Below are 11,981 nucleotides of genomic sequence, written 5' to 3'. Positions count from 1 at the left end.
TTTTCAATCTTTTTGCTCCATGCCTTGGTCATATAAGATCCCGTACCTTATTTTTTTTCTTTTACAATTATAATTACTCTGGCTTGGTAAATAATATATCTAGGAAAATCAGTTAAATACGTTCTTGTTAGTTAATTGCTCACTTTCAGTTTTGAGTTTTCTATTCTGGGTTGCTCTTTCTAGCGTATCAACATTTTGTTGTTGCTCTGTTTATCTTTTCTCAAGACTATTATTAAGTGAACTATAGTTGTCAGGTGAATCTTTGTTTTGTTAGTCCTTTATTGGATTTAGTTTGAAGCTTAACCTAAAATTTATGTGTTGGCTTCAACTCTTACAGGTCAAGATGGTGGTAAACGAATGGGTCTGAACTTCGACAGAGTAAAGTGAGTAGTTTTTCGAGTTGATTGTAATGTTGACTTTACCTCTCATAACATGTAAAATCTTTTGTCATGCACAGTCTTAGAAAAGGCTTTTATTCGATAAATTTTCCATTGAAAATCCAGTCTCATATGGTAACTATGAAACTGTTAAATGTTAAATTGTTCGCTTATGGAGAGCTAGTCTCTGTATTAGATGGCTCTGTTTAGCTGAGGTCTAGGAAAGGAGACCATTTATACACATTCGATGCTTTATTAGAGTTTTATGAATTGGTTTAGATGAATAATGCATGTATCGTAATATACTCAAGGATGACCATGGTGAAAGACCATTGATCATATAACCACAAGTTCATACTTTTCTAGAAAAAGTCAAGGGAAGGAGAAGGAAGAATAGTGAATGGGTAGCACCATCTGCACACTGTTTTTGCTGAAATTGAACAAGAGTGATAAATCGCAGCCTACCTGTGACTCATGTCTCAAGTAAATTGATATTAGTGAATTTCTGATTCTAGTGGCTCAAGTAGATTAAAAGCAGAGTATATTTCTGATTTCAGGGACTCAAGTAGGTTGGTTTATTCCCCCCCCCCCCCCTCCTATTTTGAGAACATATACCAGAAAATTGTAGTATCTTCTTCTACTCCGACAAAGGTTTGGCCATTTTCTTTAGTAGATATATATGTTTGGTCTCATCTTATATTATATCTACAAAGAATGCTGCTCTAACTATTTGGAATCATTTATCTGAATATCTGTTTTTCTATTGTTATGGGTTTATTATTTTTTGGTTGTGAGGATATTCTTCAATGTTTGGTTTTGGGTTGTATTATTCTTGTTAGTTACCTTGCTGCTTCCTTGAATCACCAGAGGTAAAGTTGCTTTGATGTGATACGACATCATTTCAGTGGTTTCCCGCCAGTAGCCTCAGAATAATTTTTGCTTTTTCAGTGTGCCCGAGTCAAATGTTGTGTCGTAAAACTATTATTTTCTCTAGTAATTTTAAGCCTGTTTATCACATTTTTCTCAAGTATAAAATTAGAGGGAAAAAAAAATTGTCTAGTAATTGTAACTCTTTTTAAGGAGTCATCTAATATTAATATAATTATCTTTCTTTAGCTCTTTTTCTAGGAGTCAATCTGATATGAATATAATTATCTTTGTTAAAAAAAGTAAGAGCAGGTTCCTATGATTTGAGTGTACGAGTTGAGTGGCATATCCTTCTCTTAACGCAAATGTTTTTGTTGGATACGGTTTTTTTTAATTGGAATAGTACCTGAGGTGCATTCTTAATAACAAGTGATGATATTGATTATTGTCTCACTTGAAAGACAACGTAGAAGTAAGGAAAGAGAGTAATTAATTTAATTTATTTTATCAATGTACAGGCATGCCTCTTGTGTTTTTCAAAAGGCATGATATTAGTATATGTTCAAGATAAAAATGGACATCGTCCTATTCTGTCTTCATTTTTACTTGCCCCTGTGCAATACTCTTTAATCACGGCATTTTCTCTAATCTTGTACATATTGGCTATCGGTTGGAGCGCAGCCTTCGGATCCTGTCCAACGCCTTCTCTTTAGAGCAGCTATGTTACCTCCGCCACCTATGCTAGCAATGGGTTGCAAAGGTGGGCCCAGAGACACTCGGCCAGTCGATCCAATGCCTGGACAATATTTAACATCCGAGAAGCCAACCACCACTAGTGATCAATCTAAAGATGGTGGTGAAGACCTTGTAACCTCGTAAATTTATGACCTCAAGTCTTTGATAGGAGAACATTACAGAATTTTATATTTGTTTCAAGTACAGCATTGACATTGGAATATCCAAAATTGCTCTAGAGTTTTCCAGTCTCACACGTCACCCATACTGCTTTCAAGTAGTAGTATTATTAAGCTTTTGTTAGAAATACTGATTATTATAGCAACGTAGAGGCAGTTATATATCATATTAAACAAGCCAAGGCCAAGCAAGTTGAAACAAAACGTGAAGGTAAAATACATGCATGTCAGTGACTGTAAAACTAGAGGAAGGAAAGAAGTTGTACCAGTAGCCATAGCTTGAGGCAAAAACATGTACAACAAGAAAATTACAAGAACAGCTGAGTCGTCAGGCCTTATACGAAGACCTGACTGCTCTTGAAGAGATAATTGCCCCCACCTGCTGCACTGGGAATGCTTGCAACACCTCCTCCAGGATAAAACAGCTCAGAGCTTTGAATTACAGCACCTTCGAAGCTCAACCACGACTAGCTCCTCACTCGCCGGAAAACCAACTGCTGACTGACTTGTGTTTGGGAGAGAGAGCAGAGAGCAGAGAGGAAGAGGAGAAGAGAATGTAGGGTGTGGTGTGTGGAACTCAGCAGCTTAGTCCTTTATTTATACTAGAGGCTAAGTGTAACTGACCACCCCAAATTTAATATATGAATTTAAACTGCACATTTAAAATAAATCGTAACAGCTGATTTATTATAATGTAACAGCTGATATATATTAATCCACACATTAAACCATCCGTTTTATATATATATACTTTAATTTCTGAATATATATCATCAGTTACAAGTCTAGGTTCATTGTATCTGACTTAGCCCAATTATACAATCCGACCCAGTCCAATTGAGCCCAACAGACACAACCCAGCCCAACTGATAAATAAATTCTAATTAAAATATTATATTAAATCGATACGAAATAAAATTCCCCGCCCAGGTCGCCTCGCGTACGCGAGACGCCGAGACATTCGCCCAAATCGCCCTTCGACCCGTCCCGTGACGTGACGTGACGTGCCGAGCCGAGGCGTGGCGGGGCGGGGCGGCGGCGGCGGCGCGCGCGTGGGCTCGTGAGAACACCACGCACCATAACACACCTTAGTAGTTATGCACTACCCATGTGTGTTATACTATATAAAGCCAACACCCCTTTTATTTCTTTCTATGTGGGACAAACACATTCTCAAAACAAGCTTTTCCAAGCTACTAACTTCAACTTCATTTCTCTTATGGATTTCATTAAGAAAATTCTTAAACCCATACATGAAAGTTTAAGTCCCGATATCTAGAACCAACTTCCAATCATTAGATTATGGAATTAACAACAAGAACATAATAAAATTATGAACTTAATAACTCCATTTTCTAACAATCCCCCACAAATCCATACAGAAATGCGTTTCAGGTTTCTCATCATGACTTGTTTTTCAGAGTCGGTACCCTTCCGGGTTTGAACCCTCCTAAGTTCTCTACTTCAATGGCTACCGGATTCAGATGGAATATTGCACCTTGAATCTTAATCCGTTGGGTGTTACCACTTTCCATAGACAACAACAAATCAACGGCTATGGAGCCAATCTACGGCTTTGAGACATTAATGGTCATGTCTCGATCCTGTTCGTCGAATGCTTCAAGGAATAACCCTTTCCTCTAATTGCGACCACACAATTACATTCGCTTAGCTGGGCATCTCCAGAGATATACTGCTAATATCTCGTCTAACGACTTGATCCCATTCAGAGTTGTAACACTCTTACTTTCTTAGCAGTCACAGTACCTTCTAGGTTTACAGGGGATAGACTCAGATACATGAGTATCATCTATGTAGCAAAGGTACTACCAATTCACCCTTACAGCTTGTTATTACCACATTGAATACACTTCGAGGGATCTCCTCTCATGTGTATTGGGTTCCCACTGTTGATGAATTATGATGGGTTGACAGTCCCATCCCCAACCTTGACTTAAGGACTACTGCAGGTTCCAGTCCTTTAGTCAAAGGATCAGCTATATTATTCTGAGTTCCTATGAACTCTATAGCTATAATCCTGTCAGACACTAACCCCCTTATAGACTTAAGTCTAACTTGGATGTGTCTCTTTGTTTTAGCATTATGCTTTTTACTGCTAATCTTGTCAATAGTTGTTCGACTATCACAATGAATAGCAATCGCAGGAAGCGGTCTGCTTACTACAGGTAACGTGGACATAAGCCCATGTAGCCATTCAGCCTCCGTCCCAGTGGCATCAAGTGCACACAGCTCAGCCTCAAATGTCGACCGAGTCACAATAGTCTGTCTAGTCGACTTCCAGGATACTGCTCCACCCGCAAGGGTAAACACATATCCAGTCACTCCATTGGAACCAGACTTCTTAGCTATCCAACTTGCATCACTGTACCCTTCAAGTACACCAGGAAACCTCCTGTAGTGTAAACTAAGGTACATTGTGCCTTTCAGATATCTAAGTACTCTATCAAGAGCATCCCAATGAGTTCTGTTTGGACAGCTTGTATATCTAGCCAATTTAGACACAGAATATGAAATATCTGGTCTAGTACAGTTAGCAAGATATTGCAAGCTCCCAATAATCTGAGAATACCTTAACTGAGACACAGGCACTCCTGAAGTATTCTTGACAAGGGAAACTTTCGAATCATAAGGTGTACTAGCGATTCTACACTGTGAATAACCATATTTCTCAAGTATAGATTTCTCTATATAATGAGATTGAGTCAAGGTTATTCCTTCAGTGGACTGAATCAATTTGATTCCAAGAATCACACTTGCCTCACCCATATCCTTCATTTCAAAATGCCTTTTCAAGAATTCTTTAGTCTCGTTAATAATCTCAATATTGGTTCCAAACAATAAAATATCATCCACATATAGGCACAAGATAACACACTCATTACCTTTAACTTTAGTGTAGACACACTTATCACTTTCATTAATCTTATAACTGAAAGGCAATATAGTTTCATCAAACTTTTTATGCCAATCTCTGGGAGCTTGTTTCAAGCCATAGATGGACTTGATCAACTTACATACTTTCCTTTCATTGCCTGATGCAACAAATCCATCAGGCTGATCCATATATATCTCTTCCTCAAGTTCACCATGAAGAAAAGCCGTCTTTACATCCATCTGATGGATGATAAGACCATGGACTGAAGCCAATGCTATAAGCATTCGGATTGTTACCATTCTTGCAACCGGAGAGTATGTATCAAAATAATCAATTCCTTCCTTTTGCTTAAAACCCTTAGCTACCAGTCTAGCTTTGTACTTATCTATTGAGCCGTCAGGGTTCAACTTCCTTTTAAAGACCCATTTGCACCCAATAGTAGAACACCCAGGAGGGAGATCAACCAACTCCCATGTTCCATTGGAAACAATAGATTCAATTTCACTCTTGACAGCGCCCTTCCAGTGCCTTGACTCAGAAGAATCCATAGCTTGCCGGAAAGTTAAAGGTTCGTCCTCGATATTGTAAGTGATGAAATCACCTCCAAAATCCTTGACTACCTTTGCACGCTTACTTCTCCTTGGTTCCTCTAGTTCCTTAGGACTAGAGCTACTACTAGGTTCCGCCCCCACATTTGTTATCTTTTCCACATGATCAGGAATAGAACTTGATGTGTGAGTAGGATCTTCCTCAGAAGTCGTTTCAGGTATTCCAGTCTTCATAGGGTAGACATCCTCAAAGAACGTCGCATCTCGAAATTCAACTATCGTGTTTGCCACTATACCATCTATGTCAGATTTTAACACTAAAAATCTCATAGCTGTAGTGGTTTCAAGATAGCCCAGAAAGATACAGTCAACAGTTTTTGGACCTAGTTTCTTTCTCTTGTGTTCAGGAACAAGCACCTTAGCAAGGCACCCCCACACACGAAGATACTTAAGACTAGTCATCCTGCCTTTCCATAACTCCAAGGGTGTTTTATCCATGTGTTTCAGAGGGACTCTATTCAAAATATGGCAAGCCGTATTTAGAGCCTCTCCCCACATGTATTTAGGCAACCCAGAGTTAATAAGCATACTATTAATCATATCTTTAAATGTTCTGTTCTTTCGCTCAGCAACCCCATTAGACTCAGGTGTGTATGGTGGAGTAACTTCATGAACTATACCATTGTTTGCACAAAATTCATTAAAAGCATTACTCGTATACTCACCACCTCTATCAGATCTCAATTTTTTAAGTAGCTTACTAGTTTGTTTTTCTACTTCAGTTTTATATATAATGAATTTACTAAGTGCTTCATCCTTATGTCTAAGTAAATAAACATAACAGTATCTACTACTATCATCTATAAAAGTAATGAAGTATCTAAACTGGTCCTTGGTCAACACACCACCAAATTCACAAATATCAGTGTGTACTAAATCTAACAAGTCTGAATCCCTAACAACGTTATGAAAAGGTTTCCTTATCTGTTTAGCAGACACACATACTTGACATTTAGAATTCTTTTCTATGGTATGTTTTGGAATCAACTCTAAGTTCATCATATTCTTAAGAGCACCAAAGTTTAAGTGACCTAGTCTAGCGTGCCATAAACTTGAGGATTCAACACAATTCACAGAAGGAAGAATAACATTATTTAATGTACCCAAAACGGGTTCAGCATTAATTACAAATAAACCATTTGACAAGTAACCCTTGCCAAAAAATGTACCAGTGTGAATAAGAACTACTTTATTACATTTGAAGGAAATTTCAAAGCCATTGGAAACTAAACAGCTTCCACTTATTATATTTCTACGCATGTCGGGAACATAATGCACTCTAGTTAGGTATAGAATACGTCCAGAAGGGAACTTCAGGTCTACGTTTCCTATTCCATGTACTTGAGCAGCACTAGCATTCCCCATCGTCACTGTCAAGCTATGACTCTGTTGATAAGATACAAATAGACTAATATCAGCACAAATATGCACATTAGCTCCAGTATCTATCAACCATTCATTTGACAGATAGGTAGAAAATAATACAGGGTTGTAGGAAACATACCGGTCTGCGTTGGTTTCAGAAGCCGTGGCCTCACCAACAACCATGTTCACTACGGGCCCACTTGTAGTTGCAAGCACAGCATTCGCTTGTGCTACCACCTCAGCCTTCTTCGCCTTCTTTGTAGGGCAGTCCTTACTCCAGTGCCCAACCTGCCCACAAGACCAACACGGTTTGTTTGCCTTGGGTTTCTTGGCCTTGTCCTTGTCACTCTTAGGTTTATTAGCGCTAACTTTCTTAGCCACACCCTTCCTTTTCTGTCCTACAGTTGCTACATTTACCTTCGAGCTCCCGGCCTCAGTTGGCATCACATGTCCTTGTTTGGACTTGTGTTGTTCTTGAACCGAGATGTCCAGCATAAGGTTGGTCCAGGTGATCTCTCCTTTCTGTCTTTTCAGGGATAGAGAGAACTCCTCCCAAGACTTCGGAAGCTTTTCAATCACACTCATAACCTTGAACTTTTCAGGGAGGTCCATTCCGGACTCCTTCAAAGCATGCACTATCATCTCGAATTCATGCACTTGCTCAGTCATGGACTTGTTGTCCACCAGCTTGAATTCAAGGAACTTAGCCACAGAATACTTCTCAAGACCCTGAGAGTCAGTATTATGTGTCTGGTCCAGCTTCTCCCATAAGAGTTTTGCAGAGTAGGCATCAGAAGAATACACATCAAACAATGTGTTAGTGAGAGCAGCCAGAATGGCCGCCCTGGCCACACCATCCTTCTCAGCCCACTTCGCAAAACCCTTAACAGTTTCAGCCTTCTCTTGATCCACCACTGGTTTCTCATACTCCACAACAGGCCATAGACCCTTTACAGTCAACCACAATTTCATTCTTTTCTGCCAGCGAGAAAAGCCTACACCACCATTGAACTTCTCTGGCAAGCCAGTTAATTCAACGGCTTGTGGAAAACTGTAAGTGGTCCAATCAATGGCCACAACAGATGCACCAGAACCACTACCACCACCAACAACGGGAACCTCAGTTTCGCTCGACATTATGCTAAATATTATATAACAATTTATCTCTTCAAGAATGTTAGAAATACTGATTATTATAGCAACGTAGAGGCAGTTATATATCATATTAAACAAGCCAAGGCCAAGCAAGTTGAAACAAAACGTGAAGGTAAAATACATGCATGTCAGTGACTGTAAAACTAGAGGAAGGAAAGAAGTTGTACCAGTAGCCATAGCTTGAGGCAAAAACATGTACAACAAGAAAATTACAAGAACAGCTGAGTCGTCAGGCCTTATATGAAGACCTGACTGCTCTTGAAGAGATAATTGCCCCCACCTGCTGCACTGGGAATGCTTGCAACACCTCCTCCAGGATAAAAACAGCTCAGAGCTTTGAATTACAGCACCTTCGAAGCTCAACCACGACTAGCTCCTCACTCGCCGGAAAACCAACTGCTGACTGACTTGTGTTTGGGAGAGAGAGCAGAGAGCAGAGAGGAAGAGGAGAAGAGAATGTAGGGTGTGGTGTGTGGAACTCAGCAGCTTAGTCCTTTATTTATACTAGAGGCTAAGTGTAACTGACCACCCCAAATTTAATATATGAATTTAAACTGCACATTTAAAATAAATCGTAACAGCTGATTTATTATAATGTAACAGCTGATATATATTAATCCACACATTAAACCATCCGTTTTATATATATATACTTTAATTTCTGAATATATATCATCAGTTACAAGTCTAGGTTCATTGTATCTGACTTAGCCCAATTATACAATCCGACCCAGTCCAATTGAGCCCAACAGACACAACCCAGCCCAACTGATAAATAAATTCTAATTAAAATATTATATTAAATCGATACGAAATAAAATTCCCCGCCCAGGTCGCCTCGCGTACGCGAGACGCCGAGACATTCGCCCAAATCGCCCTTCGACCCGTCCCGTCCCGTGACGTGACGTGACGTGCCGAGCCGAGCCGAGGCGGGGCGGCGGCGGCGGCGCGCGCGTGGGCTCGTGAGAACACCACGCACCATAACACACCTTAGTAGTTATGCACTACCCATGTGTGTTATACTATATAAAGCCAACACCCCTTTTATTTCTTTCTATGTGGGACAAACACATTCTCAAAACAAGCTTTTCCAAGCTACTAACTTCAACTTCATTTCTCTTATGGATTTCATTAAGAAAATTCTTAAACCCATACATGAAAGTTTAAGTCCCGATATCTAGAACCAACTTCCAATCATTAGATTATGGAATTAACAACAAGAACATAATAAAATTATGAACTTAATAACTCCATTTTCTAACAGCTTTTACCTTAACTTGAATTGAATATATATGTTGTTAGTGATCGTGGTGTGGGAATAAAGGTTGAACATGCAATAATACAATTGGATTTCCAAGGTGCTCACCAGCTAAACAAGAAACGAAAACCTTATCCTTTGACTTTTAGTATCTTATTCTTATACTTCTCAAGTACAAGATTGTACTGTTACAATTACTGAGATGGTGTGCAAGTGCAGACAATCAACATTATTGCTTTCATACAGGTCCTGCATGCTAGACATATCATCTCCCCATTTGTGAAATAATCACTATTAGTGCTTAATATTCCAGAAAATTCAGAAAATTGTCATGTGAAGAGCCACCCACCTTTACAGCTTCAGTTGCCAAACTTTTCCATTTCATAGCATTGATTTTTATATTATTTCCTTGTTCTTCTTCTCCCATCACAATATCCACACACCGCCTGATCTCTTCTCTCAAAAACACTCTTTCTTCATTCTCTTTTACCCTTATTCCATTCCCCCATAGCTCCTCTATAATCTTCATATTCGTCTTCTGCTCTGAGAAGCTTGGACACCCCACCACAGGCACACCGCTGGTGATGCTCTCCAGTGTCGAGTTCCACCCACAGTGTGTCACGAAACACCCTGTCGCACGGTGGCTAAGAACCTCCACTTGTGAACACCATGGTAATATCATTCCTATTTCTTCATTAATACAATTCTTCTCTCTTAAGGAATTTAGTTCTTCATCCTTAATCTCGCGTATGACCCACAAAAAAGGTCTCCCACTTTCCCTTAAAGCTTGCAAAATTTCTTCCTTTTGGGTTTCAGTTAACACCATTATGCTTCCAAATGACACGTAAATCACTGACTTGTCTTGCTGCAAGTCGAGCCAGCTCTGATAATTATCTGTAGGGGACTGAAACATATGGCCGCCAAATGACTTGTCATCCAAGTCATGTTTATCTGAAATTGCTGATGGAAGTAAGGGTCCTATTGGGAAAAGTTTGATATTAGGAAATGAATGTACAAAATCCTTTTCTAGTGCATTGAAAGTGTTTATGAGAACACATGGAGTGGGATCTTTTTCTAGGGTCTGTATGTGTTCTCTGAAAATAGGGGTCATAGAGGAATGATAGTCATTACCGGGTAAAAGGAAAGAAGGAATGTCATGGCTAGTGAACAAGGTCATATTAGGTAATTTTATCGAAGCATCAAGTCGAAAATCATCTTTATATGCATGGAGACCATCACGGCTATTAAAGAAGCGATGAAAGATTGTGAATGCAATAGCACACTGAATGAAAAGAAAAGCTGATGGGATGTGCAAGTCACGCGCTACCTCTGCCACCCATGGTAACACCACTGTGTACACTATGAATGTCACCGGAGAACCATCATTCGATAGTTGATGAAGAAGATTTGTGAGATTTTGAGGTCCGACGCGCCCTAAGGTAGACAAGTAGTCGTTGATATCAACCTTTTTCTTCCCATCTTCTGATTCACTACTGCGTTGCTCACTACCGTCAGAGAAAGAGGCGTAGGATAAGCCAGGAAGTGTAGGAAGGTTGTTGAGACGACTGAGACCGGAGGAAGTGGTGGCAAAAGTGACTTTAGCACCATGGCGCACCAGGATCTTGGCGAGCTGTAGAGTAGGGTTGATGTGGCTCTGAGCTGCTAGAGAAATAAGCAAGAAATGTTTACCATTCATTTTGGTTTTTCTGTCTGTGTTAATGAGTTGGTGGGCTGTGTGCTGAAATAAAACTATGACTCTTAACAACTAATTTTGGTTTTCTCCTTTGTAATCAGATTCACATACATACTTTGACTTTAATAACTCTCTACCGAATACTTTGTTCCCTCTCTGATTGATACCCTAGCTCTCCCTCTATATTTCCATGTATTATTTTATCAATTCTTGATATTGCTCTTCTCCAGTGAAATATAAAATTGTGTCGGTTAATATTTTACGGCACAGGTTATTATGAAATTAAAAAAATTGTCATCAGTTACAGCTATTTTATCAGAGTAAAAAATAGGGTAAATTACGAAAGTGGAAAACGTACAAATTATTTGGGAGCTAATGACTCTCGATCTGATCTTAGAAAAAGATTGCCTCAAATGTGCCTACTTTGAAATCACGTTCATGTTAAATTGATAAACAGAATCTCGTTCCACGTTTTCAGCTTTCTTTTTTCCTTTTATTTTTTCTTTAATTTATTAAATAACTTTAAGTCATGTTTGGAGACATTAGTTAATATTTGATGTTACGTTTTTAGCAACAAAATATAATTTAAATATACTAGCTTAAAACCCGTGAAATCCACGGATCACAATTTTTTTATTTTAATATCATATAATTTTTTTTAAAAATTTTTGAATTCAATTCTTAAATTTGCTCAGTTAAAACTTTAAATGATATGACTTCATAATAATTATATTAATAGACATATATGTTCATAACTTTTTAGAACATTTAAACTTATTTAAAGTGATAATATTGGTAAGGGGGAAAATGTTATTATAATGAAATTATTATTTTATTAGGGTAAAAAT

General features: G+C 38.7%; 1 protein-coding gene and 1 long non-coding RNA gene across 2 annotated transcripts; one reads left to right on the top strand and one right to left on the bottom strand.

Moving 5' to 3' along the window:
* Positions 1-2,179, top strand: LOC141700347 (uncharacterized). Its single transcript, XR_012566300.1, has 3 exons — positions 1-254; positions 338-383; positions 1,926-2,179. It is a non-coding gene; the product is annotated as an uncharacterized LOC141700347 (long non-coding RNA).
* A 7,373-nt stretch (positions 2,180-9,552) lies between these two features.
* On the bottom strand, positions 9,553-11,298 carry LOC141700350 (phloretin 4'-O-glucosyltransferase-like). The gene has a single exon (XM_074504140.1). It carries the CDS (start codon positions 11,134-11,136, stop codon positions 9,742-9,744), a length of 1,395 nt encoding a protein of 464 aa, XP_074360241.1. The 5' UTR covers positions 11,137-11,298; the 3' UTR covers positions 9,553-9,741.
* Positions 11,299-11,981: the final 683 nt, after the last annotated feature.

The sequence above is a fragment of the Apium graveolens genome, unplaced genomic scaffold (assembly GCF_009905375.1).
Source record: "Apium graveolens cultivar Ventura unplaced genomic scaffold, ASM990537v1 ctg2198, whole genome shotgun sequence".
Taxonomy (NCBI): domain Eukaryota; kingdom Viridiplantae; phylum Streptophyta; class Magnoliopsida; order Apiales; family Apiaceae; genus Apium; species Apium graveolens.
This window is presented reverse-complemented; position numbering and strand designations above follow the sequence as displayed.

Coding starts and splice junctions, on each gene's coding strand:
- LOC141700350 (XM_074504140.1), bottom strand. CDS start 11,136: ATGAATGGTAAACATTTCTTGCTTATTTCTCTAGCAGCTCAGAGCCAC.